Here is a 19,935-nt window from a genome sequence, read left to right as displayed (position 1 = left end):
GCTACTGAAGGAAAATTCTTAATCCACCCACACTGGTGTGTAGGTATGACTGGTGATTGATGTTCCACTTTTAGCCTCACTGCGATGGTACCAGTGCAGGGTTTGATGGTACCTTTGAGAGGCAGAGAGAGAGAGAGAGAGAGGCCGAGAGAGAGAGAGAGGCCGAGAGAGAGAGAGAGGCCGAGAGAGAGAGAGAGGCCGAGAGAGAGAGAGAGGCCGAGACAGAGAGACAGAGAGACAGAGAGACAGAGAGACAGAGAGACAGAGAGACAGAGAGACAGAGAGGCCGAGAGAGAGAGAGACAGAGAGACAGAGAGACAGAGAGACAGAGAGACAGAGAGACAGAGAGACAGAGAGACAGAGAGACAGAGAGACAGAGAGACAGAGAGACAGAGAGACAGAGAGACAGAGAGACAGAGAGACAGAGAGACAGAGAGACAGAGAGACAGAGAGACAGAGAGACAGAGAGACAGAGAGACAGAGAGACAGAGAGTTTTCCCGGTCTGGAAATGTCCCCTTCTGACGGATCTGCTCCATCTTCTTGCTCTCCTTTTCAGAAAGGTGGGGAGCTCTCTTCCTTGCTGTTGAGACAATGATAGAGTCTGCTGGTACTGACCCTTTGATATAAGCTAGAGCCTTTGTCGAGTTCTCTTTTTTTCTCAGCTCTTGGGGTTACTCCTCTGCAAGTGGCAGGCTTCCTTTCCTAGTCCAGTACAGAAGGAAGCATCGGTAGAAACTGATTTCGTGGCTGTGTTGGGATTAAAGTCCCCAGAAGGAAGTAAGATTGAGGCTTTTCTCCTTCCAACTGAATCCCAAATTTGTCAGCTGCCTGGTTGAGGGCTTGATTGTACATGCCTATGTCATCAGGGGAAGAAAGCCTTGAAGAGTTAAGTGTCCACTCCTTCCTCTAAGGAGTCCATTTCTAACTCCTGCCATTGGTCTGTGTATTTGGCTTCCGAGCCTTGGAAGCTTTCCACAAATTGGTATTCCTCTTCTTCATAGAAGGGTTTTTCATACTCTTCTTGAGGCTCTGAAGTCAGAGGAGGTTCCAATTCCTTGACACACTCGTCTCCAAATTCCTTGTGCGCCTAAGCCTTTTGCGGGATTCCGAAGTTCATGACACACTGTCGAACTCTTTTTTTCGGGAGGAGTGGAGTCATTTCCTCCTCCAGTTTTATCTCACTTTTCCATCTGGGTGACAAGTTCTTCGTGGTCGAGACTAGAATATTTCTTGTTTGCAGAAAGATCTTTCAACAAAACTACGGTTGTCAAGCTTTGGTGGTTAGGTTTTGACCCATCCCTTTTCGACGTTGAGGTGTCTTTATCCCGTATGTCCTTCAAAGGCTTGGGTTTTTTTGGGAGTCTTTCCTCCACTTTAAACCCCCTCAAGGGATCTGTGGGACTCCTCTCTGGGCATGCCTGCCTGCAGTGAGTGTTTTGGTGTGGTGGCTACCCCCTTGCTATTCCCGAGTCTTTTCTTGGACTCGGACGATATTTTCCCTGCAAAGGACTCCTACCTCTCTTTTTCTTCGTCGCCTGCTCCTCATTGAATTTTACTGTGCGTCCAACATCTCTTCTGCTTCCTCAGCGACAGTGTCCTCCTCTGTACTAAACAAAGTTCCTCAAAGATGGTGTCGTCTGCAGGCTGTGGTGAGCTCTTCTGTCTCTCCCTTGCCCTCAGTGTTTTCAGTGTAAATACAGAGCATGCTTTGCCGTCCTCATTCAGGTGGTCAACAGGGAGGCAGAGGTTGCAGACAGGATGCGTATCCTTCTGAGCAAACTTGTAGTGGCAGTTCTTTCAAAACTGTAACAGTGTTTTCTTTATCTAGGCCCTTCAGGGAGCCCTCTGAGCGGGCATTCGCCGAAGTTCATATCAACTTTTTGAAAACTATCCTCTTTAATCTTCCTCTTCAGTTCCTGCATCAGTGTTGTAGGCAAATCCAGTAACCTTTTCGGTGAATTTTTCACCTTTTCGTCACAATCTTCTTTCCTGTGTTGAAGATCCTTCTGTAGCCTTCCAGACGAAACAGCAGAAAAAAGAACCTGAAGATGGCAATCAAAGGTGGGAGCTTCTGGAGGAAGCATGATGACGTCAAAAGGGGACACCAAATGGAGAAACCATTGAGGACAACCAAACAAAAAGAAAAAGACTACAAAATACAGGAGAATTCCAGACCTAACCACTACATGGCGCAATAATGCACAACATGCGACTCCAGAAAAGATTCATGCTGCAAAACCGAGCATACAAGCAACAATCAAATGAAATTTAAATCCTGAAGGATATCCAGCACTGGTAAGAATCGAAACAGCCAGCTGATATTTCAGATTGAAGTGGTAGATGTGCACAAGATGACAGACGACAAAAGGTTGCTGCAGACAGAATTCTTTTGGATTAAGAGATTGAATATACTGCTGGTCTTAATGACATACTTAAAATGACAGGTTTCTTATTATTTAAATTTTTGTTTGTAGCCAGGAGAACCGTTTTTAGTAACAAGGCATAGTTTGACAAGCTGTTGTTGGCAGGATATATGCTGTACCACTGGAATTATGCAACTGTGTGGCTGCTGCAATTTTTGCATAATTATAGATGTGCTGCATTTGTTACTTAATCCACCTGTCACGTGATCTGCAGATTTTAACTAAAAAACTGTTTCTAGCGCAACAGTTCAAAACTTGCTAAAAGTGCAGTGACACTTGTTGCGGTGCATTAAAAAGTCGATTTGCAAAACTGGACTGGTCACATTTTTGTGGCTTATCTTATGATTGGATATTAAAATTGTACTAACTAGGTGCAACCAATACCTAGACAATGTTATGAAGTTTAAAAATGTTGAAATAATGAAGTAATATTACAGAATGTGCCGCACTATGCCCCATAATTTGCCTGGTCGTGACACCTAATTTACTAAACCATGCTAAATAACTTGGCCCTCTCATGCTGCACAATTCTAGTGGCCCTGGATACATACATGCATTGCTTTTATTTAGCCATTGTTGGTTTATTCATCAGATTTTCTTTGGGTTCGTCATTTTCTTATTTTATTGAAGAAATTCTGAACGCTAATCTTTCAAACACCGAATTTTACAGGACGGTACGTGGGGTTGTTAGGGGATGTACTACACATTTTCTTTGACCTCTTGTTGAATCATAAGCTCATTTTGACATTTCCATTTTTATCATTGCACTGTTTCTTTTAGCTGTGCTAAGCACTCATCTTTTTGGTGCCTGTTTCAATATGGTGTTTCCCATGGTCATTAGGGCTTGGGTTATACACTTGCACCTTACAGAAGTGACGCAAATATAGCTTTGGAAATGGTGGCCGCCTGGCGATTAGTGAGATGTAGTTGGTCAACTTTTTTCTGTGATATCAATAAAAATTGTTAACAAGTCATGTTCACACCATACACATTGCCACAACCACTCTTGCACATAAGTATTACAGGCAGTGTATCCTCTAGAGCATACTTTTAGGTCAACCAAATAATTACTGTGTCAACAATTACATCAGGGCCAGACTAGAGTCTCCTCACTACTTGCTCCACATCTTGTTGTACTTGGCGGAGCATGAATGGGCCTCATACACCAGATTCTCTTGTTCAGCAAACCAGTCCATTCCTCAACACCACTGAGCCACTAAGGGGGGAGTGGGTGGGTGGGGGTGATGTTCACTCTAGACTGCCCGCCCCCTGGACAGCTCCCACTTTTGGCGGCAAGTCCACGGGAGATTATGAGTAAAACAAGGAGGAGGCACCCACCAGTCAGGACAGCCCCTAAGGTGCCCTGAGCTGAGGTGACCCCTGCCTTTAGAAATCCTCCATCTTGATTTTGGAGGATTCCCCCAATAGGATTAGAGATGTGCCCCCCTCCCCACAGGGAGGAGGCACAAAGAGGGTGTAGCCACCCTCAAGGACAGTAGCCATTGGCTACTGCCTTCCCAGACCTAAACACACCCCTAAATTCAGTATTTACGGGCTCCCCAGATCCCAGGAAATCAGAGTCCTGCAACCTGAGGAAAGAAGGACTGCTGACCTACAAGCCTGCAGAGAAGGAGCAAGGCGACAACTGATTTGGCCCCAGCCATACCGGCCTGTCTCCAACTTCGAAAACCTGCTCCAGCGACGCATCCGATAGGGACCAGGGACCTCTGAAGCCTCAGAGGACTGCCCTGGACTACAGGACCAAGAAACTCCTGTGAACAGCGGCCCCTGTTCCAAACCTGCAACTTCTTTGCAACAAAGAAGCAACTTTCAAAGACTTCACATTTCCCGCCAGAAGCGTGAGACTTCACACTCTGCATCCGAAGCCCCCGGCTCGACTTGCAGAAAACCAACACCTCAGGGAGGACTCCCCGGCGACTGCGAGCCCCTGAGTAACCAGAGACCACCCCCCTGAGCCCTCACAGCGATGCCTGCAGACAGAATCCAGAGGCTCCCCCTGACCGCGACTGCTTGTAACAAGGGACCCGATGCCTGGAACCAACACTGCACCCGCAGCCCCCAGGACCTGAAGGAACGAACTTCGATGCAGGAGTGACCCCGAGGCGACCCTCTGCCTAGCCCAGGTGGTGGCTGCCCCAAGGTGCCCCCCGTGCCTGCACCGCTAGAGTGACCCCCGGGTCCCTCCTTTGTTTCCTACATGAAACCCGACACCTGCTTTGCACACTGCACCCGGCTGCCCCGGTGCCACTGAGGGTGTGTTTTGTGTGCCTACTAGTGTCCCTTCCAGTGCTCTACAAAACAACCCTGGTCTGCCCCCGAGGAAGCAGGTACTTACCTGCTGGTAGACTGGAACCGGAGCACCCCTGTTCTCCATAGGCACCTATGTGTTTTGGGCACCTCTTTGACCTCTACATCTGACCAGCCCTGAGCTGCTGGTGTGGTAACTTTGGGGTTGCCTTGAACCCCCAATGGTGGGCTGCCTATGCCCCAGGACAGAGACTTGTAAGTGTTTTACTTACTTCCTAATCTAACCTTTACTTACCTCCCCCAGGAACTGTTGATTTGTGTACTATGCCCACTTTGAAAATAGCTTATTGCCATTTTTACAAGGACTGTACATGATCTTGTTTTCATTCAAAGTTCCTAAAGTATCTAAGTGAAGTACCTTACATTTAAAGTATTAACCGTAAATCTTGAACCTGTGGTTCTTAAACTGAGAAAATATATTTTTCAATATAAAAACCTATGGGCCTGGAGTAAGTCTGAGTGTGTGTTCCTCGTTTATTGCCTGTGTGTGTACAACAAATGCTTAACACTACCCTCTGATAAGCCTACTGCTCAACCACACTACCACAAAATAGAGCATTAGAATTATCTACTTTTGCCACTATCTTACCTCTAAGGGGAACCCTTGGACTCTGTGCACACTATTCCTTACTTTGAAATAGTATATACAGAGCCAACTTCCTACAAGATGTATGAGTCAAAAGGCAATGCAACAAACGTGTGAGCCAGAGTAATGCAGCAGTGCTTCTATTTAACCCTAACTGTTATAGAATGGATGTGCGGTGCCACTCCCAACATCCAACAGAAGTTCTCCTGCCCCTCCTTCAGAATACCAGCTTCTCTTTACACTCATATTAAATACAAGTAGGGCCAGGAGCTACAGAAGAGCAGCTAATCTAGATGGCAAGAGTTTTGTCAACTAGGCCAAAAAGTCTTTTTTCCTTATCACCTTATGTTTTACTGTATTGACAAGAGTCCGGTCGCTGTGGTTTTAGTGGTCTATGCATAACTAGGGTTTCTGTAGTGGCTACTGCATGGTCTTTCCTCCATTTTTCCCCCAAAGGACAGTTTGCAGAAGAGCTTGGTATCTCATTTCTCAAACATACAATATTCACACTGATTGTCTTAGTTCTTAGCCAGATAGCATAACTTCTAAAACTACAATGTTGCATTCTGGTAGCTGCTACACATACTTTGCTGCGCTCCTACGGGAAAATCTCACAATTCAATTCATACCAAGCTAACCACAAGCTACACCCCCTGACGCATCAATTACTCTTCATACAGACCACTGAATAACACCAGTGAACAAAGAAAAAACTATATGGTTTGTATCAGAGAAATTATGGTGTGCATGGCATCATGAATAATATTTAAATATGCAAAAGTGGGAATGTCCAAAAAGTAAGATTGCCAAAACCAGAACTGCAGCAGGAACATAAGATTGAGAACTAGGATGGGAGTTTAGAGGGAATACAGGTTAATGGAATCACTAGGACAAGAGGGGCTCTGTGCCAGGTGGTATACAGCTCAAAAAAGCATCTGAATACAGAACCCCAGCCGGTAACCTCCTATTCCATACCTAAAGAAAGAATGAGTCCAACCTATAAATATACGTCTGCTGCAAACGCAGCCAAAGAATTTCAGAAACACCAGCCCTATGTCACAGTCAAAATTGTAAACTGGCGTATGTGAAATGCAGTAACAGTTGAAGCACTATGTAGGCGGTTGTGTTCCCAAGCAGCTGACACCACCTGACCTGGGTTGGGGGGGGGGGGGGTGCTTCCCACCTAATCCACTATGCATGGGCACCCCAAACATGTATTAAATCTAAACAAATTTTGGTGGCAGTCTGCAAGATCCATGACCCCCCCCCCCCTCAAGTTCTCCACAGGAAAAAGTCACTAGTCATTACACAGCAGACTTACTCCAGCCCTGTGTCTAAAAGGACACCCACTGACAGGTTCTGCTACAAAGGGCTAAAAGAACAGGCAACTGATTAAGGTGTGCTGTATAACAACTGTTAAATTGCTTTATAGCGGAGTATAGGTCTACCTTTGTGTTACTGGTGGTTTAAAAATCCTTTTGCATCCATACTTCCACTCACCAACAGGAAAGGTAATGCAATCATTGAAAAATAGATCAATGCTACTTTTAATTCCATGTACAAGAGGGTAGTGAGCTCACAAACTGTCACAAATATTTAGAAGTAACCTCCACTGTTGCTACTGAAGGTTAATTACAGCTTTCATTTACAAGGGCCTCAAATCAGATTTCTCACTGTATTTGTCCTCAAGACAACAGGAGTAAGAATGACACTGAAAGCAAAAAAAAGGAAGTTAACAGTCTTCAGGACAACAGATATAGAAAAAAAAAAAAAAAACATCTTTTACTGAATCAAGTAATTGCATGTGCATTATTACCTGGTAAAGCTGTAATGAAATCCCGCTGTAACATAGGCTTCAAATAAGAGTTTATTAGTCCATGCTGATAGTGGCACATTCGTGAAATTAGATGTTCTACAAATTCAACTTGATCCGACTCAGACCACTGGTCAAAATATTTTATGCACAAGTCTTTCTCTTTCTCATAATTTCCTTCTGAAGGCCTTTTTCTGGAGACGATCACAGCCGAAGGTCCATTCTGTATCTAAGGATGCAAATGCAGATAGTAAAAAAAAAAGAAAAACTTAAAATAAAGCTAACAGTGCTTTGAGAATACTGCCAAAATGAAATATGAAAAACATTAACGAAAGCACAAAAAGTTTGTAATCGTTAGGTTATCTGGGTCATTGGCTAAAAAATTATTGCAGTATATTTTTCAAAATGTTTTGAAAAAAACTCACAAAAAAGCCATCACATCTTACTCTTGCATTAGATCAATAAAGCTAACAGTGTCATATATGAGGCAAAAAAGTAGACAAAAAGCTTTTTAAGTGCATACAAATCTCACTTTGCTTTATACAGAAAGGTTACTTGCTATCCTAGTCCTCTACAGTGAATTGTCACCAAATTTATTAACATTTATAGCCAAGAAAGTGGTTGGGAAGCACTTTTACAAATGGAAATATTTCTTCTAATCTGGAGTATGGGGTCACTTGCCTACCTAAAATTAACCCCACCCTAAGTCTAATGTTAACCTTATGCCTTGAACCCGGACCTGAAGCAAACTCTAAAACTAACTGCAGCCTTGTGCCATGACCTTGGCTAGGAGAAGCTAACCTCTTGTCATGAAACCACACCCAAAGATCACCCCAATTTAAAATCACAGCAATTTTCAAAATACAATTCAAGTCTAACATCTTTCCATGATCATTGCACACTATATTTGTTTTAGTATGAACTGTAGCACATGTCACAGGTTCTAATCACTAATAGTCAGTGTTGGGACAGCAGCTTTCCAGTTAGTCCTGGAGAGCACATGTATGTACAGGTTTAACCAGAGAAACCAAATTTAGATTTGTAAGAAATTGAGTTATTAGTTGTAAAGGATGCAAGTCCTTCACAAGAACTAAATATGCAATTGTCTTTTTACGGAAAACCAAACACCCCATTGTAGCACTTGACTCTCTCATAGTAGCAAAACAGAAGACCAAATCCTACTGCGGTGAGATGTTGTGGGCTAGTAACCCCAGACAGCGGGTACACAACACAACTCAATTTTACTGCACCTTATTGGTTTTCATTTCTGAAAAGAAAAGGTACTTTTAATATATATATCGAATTTTCCGAGATTCTAACTATCTTTCCGAACCGAAACGCAGAGCGAAAAGGAACACGTCCGAACCCGATGGCGGAAAAAAAAACCTATCTAAGATGGAGTCGATGCCCATGCGCAAAGGAGCCGAAAGGGGAGGAGTCCCTCGATCTCGTGACTCGAAAAGACTTCTTCGAAGAAAAACAACTTGTAACACTCCGAGCCCAACACTAGATGGCGGGATGTGCACAGCATGTGAATCTGCAGCGTCTCATGCCACAAACAGATGTACACTGGGTAAGTGACATTTTCCATATATACACACACACATATACACATATATATATATATATACACACACATATATATGGAAAGTGTCACTTACCCAGTGTACATCTGTTAGTGGCATGAGACACTGCAGATTCACATGCTGTGCATTATCCTGCTATCTAGTGTTGGGCTCAGAATGTTACAAGTTGTTTTTCTTCGAAGAAGTCTTTGAGTCACAAGACCGAGGGACTCCTCCCTTTCGGCTCCATTGCGCATGGGCGTCGACTCCATCTTAGATTGTTTTCCCCGCAGAGGGTGAGGTAGGAGTTGTGTATATAGTAAGAGTGCCCATGCAATGGAGTGAGTACGTATGTACATAATGTGTATAAAAAAAAGTATATATTTACAAGTGTACAAGTTTCATCAACTTATAACGGCTACAGGCTCCCAGGGAGGCGGGAGGGCGCATGTGAATCTGCAGCGTCTCATGCCACGAACAGATGTACACTGGGTAAGTGACATTTTCCGTTCGATGGCATGTGTAGCTGCAGATACACATGCTGTGTATAGACTAGTAAGCAGTTATCTCCCCAAAAGCGGTGGCTTAGCCTGTAGGAGTTGAAGTTGTTTGAAATAATGTTCGTAATACAGCCTGTCCTACTGTGGCTTGTTGTGTTGTTAACACATCTACACAGTAATGTTTTGTGAATGTATGAGGCGTAGACCATGTGGCTGCCTTACAGATTTCTGTCATAGGTATATTTACTAGAAAGGCCATTGTGGCGCCTTTCTTCCTAGTGGAGTGCGCCTTTGGCGTAATAGGCAAATCTCTTTTTGCTTTAATATAGCAGGTCTGAATACATTTCACTATCCATCTGGAAATGCCTTGTTTGGATATTGGATTTCCTGCATGAGGTTTTTGGAAGGCTACAAACAATTGTTCTGTCTTGCGAAATTGTTTTGTTCTATCAATGTAATACATTAGTGCTCTTTTGATGTCTAATGTATGTAAGGCTCTTTCGGCTACTGAGTCTGGTTGTGGAAAAAAGACCGGGAGTTCCACTGTTTGGTTTAGGTGGAACAGTGATATAACTTTTGGTAAGAACTTTGGATTTGTACGGAGAAACACTTTATGTTTATGTATTTTTATAAAGGGTTCTTGTATAGTGAATGCTTGTATTTCGCTTACTCTTCTAAGAGATGTGATAGCTATTAGGAAGGCTACTTTCCAGGTTAAGTATTGCATGTCACAAGAGTGCATGGGTTCAAATGGTGGACCCATGAGTCGTGTTAATACAATATTGAGGTTCCACGAGGGAACTGGTGGTGTTCTTGGGGGTATGATTCTTTTTAAACCCTCCATAAATGCTTTGATGACTGGGATTCTAAAGAGTGATGTTGAATGTGTAATCTGCAGATATTGCTGTGAGATTTATTTTGATAGAAAAATCAAATCTAGCATTTTCTTCTAAGTGTAATAAATAGCTTACAATGTTTTTTGCAGAAGCATGTAGTGGTTGAATTTGATTATTATGGCAGTAATAAACAAATCTTTTCCATTTGTTTGCGTAACAATGTCTTGTAGTAGGTTTCCTAGCTTGCTTAATGACCGCCATACATTCTTGTGTAAGGTCTAAATGTCCAAACTAGAGGACTTCAGGAGCCAGATTGCTAGATTGAGCGATGCTGGATTCGGGTGTCTGATCTGTTGCTTGTGTTGAGTTAACAGATCTGGTCTGTTTGGTAGTTTGATATGAGGTACTACTGACAGGTCTAGTAGTGTTGTGTACCATGGTTGGCGAGCCCAGGTTGGTGCTATCAGTTTTAGTTGGAGTCTGTTTTGACTCAATTTGTTTACAAGATAAGGAAGGAGTGGGAGAGGGGGAAAAGCGTAGGCAAATATCCCTGACCAACTCATCCATAACACATTGCCCTTGGACTGAGGGTGTGGATACCTGGATGCGAAGTTTTGGCATTTTGCGTTTTCTTTTGTTGCAAAAAGGTCTATTTCTGGTATTCCCCAGTGTAGAAAGTAAGTTTGTAGTATCTGGGAATAAATTTCCCATTCGTGTGTTTGTTGGTGATCTCGACTGAGATTGTCGGCTAACTGGTTTTGAATCCCTGGGATGTACTGTGCTATTAGGCGAATGTGATAGTGAATCGCCCAATGCCAAATCTTTTGTGCTAAGAGACACAGTTGTGATGAGTGTGTCCCTTCCTGTTTGTTTAGGTAATACATTGTTGTCATGTTGTCTGTTTTGACAAGAATGTGTTTGTGGGCTATTAGCGGTTGAAATGCTTTCAATGCTAGAAACACTGCTAACAGCTCTAGATGACTTATATGCAGTTGCCTTTGTTGAACGTCCCATTGTCCCTGTATACTGTGCTGGTTGAGGTGTGCTCCCCCACCCTATCATGGAAGCATCTGTTGTGATCACGTATTGAGGCACTGGGTCTTGGCATGGCCGCCCTTGGTTTAAATTTATAGGATTCCACCATTGAAGCGAGGAGTGTGTTTGGCGGTCTATCAACACTAGATCTTGAAGTTGACCCTGTGCTTGTGTCCATTGTGTTGCTAGACATTGTTGTAAGGGACGCATGTATAGTCTTGCGTTTGGGACAATGGCTATGCATGAAGACATCATGCCTAGGAGTTTTATCACAAACCTCACTTGATAGTGTTGGTTTGGGTGCATGTTTAGTATTACATTTTGGAAGGCTTGTACCCTTTGTTGACTAGGAGTGGCAATCCCTTTTTGTGTGTTGATTGTTGCTCCTAAGAACAGTTGTATTTGACAAAGTTGTAGATGTGATTTTTGGTAGTTTATAGAGATCCCTAGTTTGTGAAGGGTTTCTATAATGTATTTTGTGTGTAGAAGACACTGTTGCTGAGTGCTGGTTTTTATTAACCAATCGTCTAAGTAAGGGGATACGTGCATGTGCTGCCTCCTGATGTGAGCAGCTACTACTGCAAGGCATTTTGTGAATACTCTTGGGTCTGTTGTTATGCTGAACGGTAAGACTTTGAATTGGTAATGCACGCCTTGGATTACAAACCTCAAGTATTTCCTGTGGGAAGGACGTATGGGTATGTGGAAATAAGCATCCTTGAGATCTAATGTTGACATGTAGTCCTGTTGTTTGAGTAAGGGAATCACGTCTTGAAGTGTCACCATGTGAAAGTGATCTGATTTGATGTAAAGATTTAGAGTTCTGAGGTCTAATATGGGTCTCAGTGTTTTGTCCTTTTTGGAATTAGGAAATACAGGGAGTAAACACCTGTTCCTTTTTGATGGTTGGGTACTAGTTCTATTGCTTCTTTTTGTAACAATGCTTGGACTTCTAGTTGTAACAGATCTAAGTGTTGTTTGGACACGTGTGCTCTTGGAGGCACATCTGGTGGCAAATGTAGGAATTCTATGCAATAACCATGTTGGATAATGGCTAGAACCCACGCGTCCGTAGTTATGAGTTCCCAATTGTGGTAATAATCTGTGAGTCTCCCCCCCACTGATGTTGTGTGGTGGGGGTTTGTGACGTTGAAGTCACTGTCTCGAGTGTGGGGTTTTTGGGCTCTGGAATTTCCCTCTTGTTTTAGGAACTGTCCACCCCGATATTGTCCTCGAAAACATCCTCTCTGATATTGGCCCTGATATGTGGGTCTGACTTGTGAGGTAGAAGGCTCTGTGGTCTGGGCCCAAAACCCCGCTCTAAAGTGCGGTTTCCTAAAAGTGCCTCTGCTCTGTGGCGAGTAGAGCGCGCCCATGTCTTTGGCTGTGTCAGTGTCCTTTTTCAGTTTGTCTCTCGCTGTATCCACCTCCGGCCCAAATAGTTGTTGTTCATTGAATGGCATATTTAGCACTGCTTGCTGAATTTCTGGCTTGAATCCGGAGGTTTGTAGCCATGCGTGTCTCCGAATGGTTACCGCCGTGTTTATTGTTCTGGCCGCTGTGTCTGCTGAGTCCATGGCCGACCTTATTTGGTTGTTGGAGATACTTTGGCCCTACTCTACAATCAGTTGGGCACGTTTCTGGAACTCTTTGGGAAGGTGTTGGATGAGATGTTGCATTTCATCCCAATGTGCCCTGTCGTATCTTGCTAGAAGTGCCTGTGAATTGGCAATTCGCCATTGATTGGCTGCCTGTGCTGCCACCCTTTTGCCTGCTGCATCGAATTTCTGACTTTGTCGGGCAGTGGTGCGTCTCCAGAAGTTTGTGAGTTCGCCCTCTTTAGGGCTGTTCCGACCACCACTGAGTCTGGAGTTAACTGTTGTGTGATGTACACAGGGTCAGTAGGGGGTGGTTTATATTTCTTCTCCACCCTAGGCGTGATGGCTCTGCCTTTGACTGGGTCTTGAAACACCTGTTTAGCGTGTTTTAACATGCCTGGCAGCACTGGCAAGCTTTGGTATTGGCTGTGCGTAGATGACAAGGTGTTGAACAAGACGTCATCCTCTATGGGCTCTGCATGCAATGCTACATTATGAAATGTAGCTGCCCTGGAAACCACTTGCATGTAAGCAGTACTGTCTTCAGGTGGTGAAGGTCTTGCCGGGTAGCATTCGGGACTATTGTCAGAGACCAGTGCATCATACAAATCCCATGCATCCGGGTCATCTCGACTCATCCATGTGTGCGTTGGTGACTGCATCATTGGGGGTGTTGCTACCGGAGACAGATGTGGCGAATGTCTTGGTGATTGTTGTGGCGAAACCTGTGGTGGAGTTTTGTCTTTTGCCACTTTTGCCTTAGGCTGCATTTCCACCTCTTGGAATGCGAGCTTCTGCTTCATTTTGATTGGAGGAAGAGTTCAGATTTTCCCCGTGTCCTTTTGGATATGGAGCCTTCTTTGGGTATGGTCCGGTTCTCCCATGCCCAGCTCTTGTTCGAATCGGTGGCCTTGTAATTGTGTGGAAAGGCCTTGTTCCTCTGTATAGGAGCTTTGTTTCGGCTCCGACGAAGAAGGTTTCAGTACCGAAATTTTCTCGACAGTCTTTTTCGGCTCAGAGGAAACCTTTTTGACTTGCGGTGTACCGAGCTCTCGGTGCAGAGTCCTTTCCGAACCGGAATCTCATAGCCGAGTTTTTTCATAGCCGGTATCTCGACTGGAGTCAGATGTCTTCGGCTGCTGGGAGGCCTTTTTCGGTGCCGATGTTTGGTCACTGTGTTTTCGGGTAAAGCCATGGCCTGTTGGCGGTGGCATCCCCTGGGCCTTCAATATCTTTGAGTGGGCTTTCACCGGGGCTGGTTTACTCACGGTTTGCTGAGTCTTCGGCTGCTCACTCTGACTCGTCAGAATCTGGAATGGAGAATGTCTCCTCTTCCTCGACGTCGGTGTGTCCGGCCGTTGTCAACACCATCTGGAGTCTTCGAGCTCTTCGATCCCGCAGTGTCTTCTTGGATCGAAATGCCTGACAGGCCTCGCAAGTATCCTCTGTGTTCGGGGGACAAACACAGATTACAGACCAAGTGTTGGTCTGTATAAGGATACTTTGCGTGGCAGTTGGGGCAGAAGCAGAAGGGGGTCCGGTCCATGAGCGTTGAAGATGGACGCGATCGGGTCGACTAGGCCCCGCCGAGGCGTGGAAACCACGAAGGGCTGCCACAATTTCTCTTTCTTCGGTGTTGATGTGCTAGCACTAACCCAGTACCGAGCGCAAACAATACCGTCGAATTTTCCGATGTATAACTATCTTTTCCGAACCGAAACACGGAGCGTAGAGGAACACGTCCGAACCCGATGGCGGAAAGAAAACAATCTAAGATGGAGTTGACGCCCATGCGCAAAGGAGCCTAAAGGGAGGAGTCCCTCAGTCACGTGACTCGAAAAGACTTCTTTGAAGAAAAACAACTTGTAACACTCCGAGCCCAACACTAGATGGCAGGATAATGCACAGCATGTGTATCTGCAGCTACACATGCCATCGAACATATACACACACACACACACACACACACACACACACACACACACACACACACAAAATACTGCACAATAAACTATAAACATGTACAATAAGGTAGATGTTGATACTTTTGGCAACATCATCTTCTCACATGACACCCATAGTGGGTCTTGGGACCTATAACCACAATACCACCTCACCACACTTATATTAGATGCATCACAATATAAGGGAGTGTCATTATCAATTAGGAAGGCCTACTGGCTATGTCAGTGAGCCACAACATCAGTACAACAGAGAAAGTCTGAGGGAAACAGAACCAATGAGCAATAATGTGTTTTGAATGGCCATTAAAGTCGACAGGAGTACTACGAACAGCCATCAACATTTGTTATTCTGTAAAACTTTGCAAGGTCAGCCATCCACACTGTCAAAGCATTTGATTTAAAAACGTGACCTAACGCCTTTTTTATACTGCAGCTGTAGAACCAAACAACATGGGGGCCTTGCACTCCTGAGCGCAAGAGTAAAAGTTTCAGCCCCAGGAAGGCGTTATAACAGTAATAAGCCTCTCTTGTGGACTTAATTAGAATACCAACAGAGGCTTAGGGTCAAGCATTATTAAACATTTCTGGAGAGGGGCTGCTGTACTCCCAACATCACCGCTTCAACACCCTTCACCACCAGAAAACTTAAAACATGGTGGCAGTGCCCCTGCCCTTCCTGCGGCGACCACAAAGAAATTATACATGTTTTAATGTACTCACAGGTGATTATAGGGTGCTCCAAACCCCAGGCTTCAACATTTTATTAATAGCTGTGCTGCTTGGATTCAATATCATGGAGTCTCATGCAATTGTCTTTTTGTATTACATGTGCCCCAGTCGCTCTAGCCAGCTCCACACGTACACACTGCAGTTCCTAAATAGGAGCCGGCAAAGTTTTTCTTCTGCTTTCTCCACACGGAGGCAAGTTTTTAATTGGCTTACGCCTGCATGTGGGAGCAACACTTTTTCCAAGCCATAGATATTAGGGAATTGGCAACATTCCCTGCTAGAAGAGTCCTTCGTCCAGGACATTCATGTACCAAGCCCCAGAGAGATGGGGGCCAGGGCATGCAGAGAACCATGCCAGGTGCCCCTATGCAATCCCACTCCCCAAAGGAAATTCTCAAGCACAATATTGAGAGTTGCACTGTTCCTTGGGAGCTTGACCCTCCTCAAGGGAAATCTTGGCATCTGGCAGAGTGGCACTATTCGCTCTCTCTCACACTTAGTCCAAACCAGGAACCGAACCATAAATGAAAATATGTCTGACCTATAAAGGTAGATTTTGAAGATTCTGGGCTTGATTTACTACTGCTAGCCAGCTCTAATCATCAAAACCATCAAAAGCATTTTCTTTAGCTCTCCTGGTATCTAAAATGGTGCTTTTCATAGGGAGCTGGATTTTCACTGCTCCCTGCAACAGACTGTTTTTCTGCCTGGACTCCTGGTGCTCTCTCCTGCTTAGGGGGTGGGGTTTTTCACAGCACCCGATAGTCAGCAAAACACCCACCTTGCCATGCTCTTCAAGTCCCAGAACATCCTGACTTCTTAAAGGGCACGTGTGTCAGACAAGGTATGGGCCAGTCCACAGATGTTCCAGGAGAACCATTCAGGGTCCCCTATACAGGTCCATGTCCCCACTGTTCCTTGGGAGGCATAAAGTGGCCAGCACCACTGACGCTGGAGAAACATCTTAGTCTTGGGAGTCAGTCCCACAGATCATCCTTGCAGAGCACTGTGTGACTTCCCATTCTAGATTGGCTTTTGTTTTGCAATAGTGACTCCCACGTCCAGTGCCTTCACACTTGTCTCTCGCTAGTCCAGACGTTTTTAAGTGGTGTAGAAAGTTCTAGAAGCAGGCAGCTGTGGCCAATCCTAGGTTGCCACACCATCTTTCCATACATCCCTACCCCCCTACATACCATTTTGTGACAATCCAAAATGGTGACTTCACGTTGTCTATGGAAAGTGCTCTCCAGAAAGCATCAGATCTGCTCCTAGCTGACAAAACTTCCCCACGCTTCGCACCAAAATGAGACAAGCTCCTCTTGTACTGGTTACAGATGTCTACTGCTCCGGTTTTCCTTTTGGTCTGGGCTGTCCCAGCCCAGGTGCAGTGTGACCAGTTAATAAACAGATGTAGATTTCCTTCCAAACACCTCCTTTCCCAATAGGTGGGACAAGCCCAGTTAATGGCCCTATTGTGTGGGGAGACCTTCAATCCTCCTGCTGGAAAGCAGATTTAACATGACCCAGTGGGGGTTAGGGAGAGGCAAACATGTCAAACAGTACTGTGTCGTAAGGAGCGTCTGTACGATATTACAGACTAAATCAAGATAGTGGGTAGATTCATATCTCTGGATTGGTACCTTGGTGGACTCAGGAAGCTTAAGTAGCACAAAACTGTACTTTCACATATATTGTGTAATAATACAGTGTAAGCACCACAGACCTTCAAGTTAGCACTACAGACCTACACTGTGAATGCCAACTCACATAATAAAGCCTACCATCAGGTCAGTATAAATCCTGTAGAGTCCCTTCTGAGAAGGCTACCTACGTGCAGATCAACACCACAAAATAAAAATGACAGAGTATTAAAACCTTTTAAACACTCACCCCCCAGTCACAGATATGCGTTTAATTCATTGTTATTTTGCTCACCACGTCACCACAGTTTGGACCAAATGATATGCAAATCAGTCTTGACCCTGCAGCCCGACCTGCCAAGCTGTCCTCCATGGACCGGAAACAAGCATCCTAGGACCGGTTTCGGGGTATCACCCCTCTACAGCCAGGCTAGCTTGAATCCAGTGGTGCAGTGAGCAAGGGACCCACGTCTGGGCATACTCTTGCCACTTAGAGCACACAAACCAACACCACAAAATATGATGACCGGAGTGCTGACACTTTTCACTCACTCCCAGGCACAGATTTGGGTTGACCCTATCATTATTTTGCTCGCCTAAGTGCAGATACCAGGTTGTCAATGACCGTAGACACACCACATGTGCAGGTGCTCACATGTAACCAGACCAGAGTTTCTTACACTATCTGAAGTGGCCTTAAAAGGTGGACACTGACGTTTACAACTCAGTCAATTTGTAGTGACGTTTTCTTTGGTGAGACTGAGGTAGCGAGGCTTACTAACAGTGAATGTCCAAAACAGTTTAACAGCTATTCAAACCCCACCCTACATTACCTAGCCCATTATAACCATGAAAATTCCAGACCAGGGTTCATGCAGCCAGTTTAAAGAAAAAAAACAAAAACATTAATAGCTATAGAAATCTTCGAGGTAGATATTCCTCGAAGCAATAACCTGACCACTTATTTATCCGCAAAGAGAAAGGAAAGAAACAGGTAGTAGGATTTAGAACAAGGAGTATAAGAGAAGGGAGAGGAAGAAGGTTAGGGAATGTCCTCTGCTTATGGTAGCTGCACGCTCCTGTGGCTTTTCAGGGGTTGCCTCACAGTTCAGAACACCAGATATTTCCATCTTTGGCCAAATGAGCATGAACAAATTGCATCATGTGTAAAGAAAAGATAGTGTCTTATCAAAAGTGGTCATTGTGAAGGCCATTAAGCTACAATTCCACTCTATAACTCCTTTGCTCATCTCCCTGTCAAACATAATGGAGACCTCAATTTAAGGAAATAAAATAGTAAGAAATTGAGAAATTTATTGTTCACACAAAAGTTTAACAATATTTTGCAGTAAGAAAAATAAAACAAGATAGCGACACAAAGATTAGATTTTGAATTAGCTTTGAATAGCTCTTTAAATGATGTGTTGATTCCTCTCTTGGGGTTTGCGTTGGGGGGGGAGGGAATAGAGTTGGGAATATTTTGCTTCACTAAAATATATATTATATTACTAAGACCTCAACTTTGACTAACTTAAACAATGTATGTGGTATGCTTTCAAATGCATCTATGGCGACTGGCCTGGATTGGGGGGGCCCTCTTACTATGAACACTTAAGCTATGTGTACTTGTAAAGTGCACTATCACCCGCAAGGGTATCCTGGCACAGAGCACTGTCTACGGTAGGTTAACTGAAAAGCCGGGTCTCCAGATTACTGCATAAATTAAAAAGAGAAGGTGGCTGTGATGTGGAGCGGGAGGTCTTTCCATGCCTTAGGAGCAATAGAATGGAATGCCCGTCCTCCTGATTAGGTCACGCATATCCATGGTATATACGTGTGCAATCAGGATACCTGCAGAGTGGAGGTGTCTGTGTGGTTGGTGCTAAGACATGCAACTCTTCAGGTAGGTGAGGATGAGTTGCGTAGTGCCTTGAACGTGTGAGGAATTTGAACTGAACACGTTTGCATGTTAGGAGCCTGTGGAGCACCCAGAGGTGTTATGCAAGTTGTGTGGAAGGCTGAGGATGAGTGACTACAGAGTTGTGGATGGTTTATAGTTTTCTAAGGAGTTGCTTGGTGATCCCGGCTTAGAGGGTGTTCCCATTGTTCACAATTTGCACTCTAGTTGCTTGCAGTGACGTTTCATCAGCCTGAGTTCCTCTGTGTACCAGCTAGCCTGTGGTAGAGTTTTTGCCGTTGGGTATTGTTTTAGGGGAGTCAAGGGGTTGGTGATCCAACTGTTTATGTTCTGGATGTGTTTCGGCAAGTTGCTGTGGTGTTCTGGCCAATACTTGGAGAAGGCAGGACACTCATCTTCTGAGATGCTTTTCCAGCTTCTACGGGCACTTCTGGTGTGGAAGGGGTATGCTGGAACTGACAAGGGTGTAGTCTGTCTAGTTCATAATTGCTGGCTTGTCAACTGATGATGCTGATTGAGAACAAAATTGGGTCCAATGGGTTCCTTGGGGGGACGGGGGGGGACACAGGGGTGTCTCCAAAACATGCTTAGAGAGGCTAAAGTTTGCTAAATATCCCAGAAGGGTGTGTAGGGTTTTGGTGATCTTCTAGATGAAAGTTAAGGTGTCTGAGGAGGCTGAACATGCTGGAATTTATGAAGGGCGCAACAAAGTGCATGACATCCCAGGTGAAATTGGTGCGAGGTACAGGCGGTCTTGTATACGAGTGTTCCACCCAGGGAGAAGTTGCCCGTGATGCATACCTTGAATGTGAGGTGTATAATGTAGCTGATGGGAGTGTCAGAGTAGGTTGTGCAGCTGATGGTATCTTTAAAATATGATGGCGACTCACCCTTCAGGCTTGTGCTGACAATCTTGCCTGGTGATCTTATAGCCAATGGGGATGGCTGTAGTGATGTACAGTGCCGAGATTGTGTTTAGCAGTCTTCCCATGAGAAAGA

General features: G+C 44.6%; 1 protein-coding gene across 4 annotated transcripts in view; it reads right to left on the bottom strand.

Moving 5' to 3' along the window:
* The window catches only part of FBXW11 (F-box and WD repeat domain containing 11), a 486,480-nt gene that overhangs the window by 378,022 nt on the left and 88,523 nt on the right, over positions 1–19,935 (bottom strand). For all 4 annotated transcript variants that reach the window (XM_069199326.1, XM_069199329.1, XM_069199328.1 and 1 more), the window contains one exon: positions 7,155–7,380. In XM_069199326.1, the coding sequence (XP_069055427.1) occupies positions 7,155–7,380 (226 nt within the window). The remainder of the gene's footprint in view (positions 1–7,154; positions 7,381–19,935) is intronic.

This window comes from Pleurodeles waltl, chromosome 7 (assembly GCF_031143425.1).
Source record: "Pleurodeles waltl isolate 20211129_DDA chromosome 7, aPleWal1.hap1.20221129, whole genome shotgun sequence".
Classification (NCBI taxonomy): Eukaryota; Metazoa; Chordata; class Amphibia; order Caudata; family Salamandridae; genus Pleurodeles; species Pleurodeles waltl.
The sequence above is the reverse complement of the archived record's forward strand: the minus strand, read 5'-3'. Positions and strand labels throughout refer to the sequence as shown.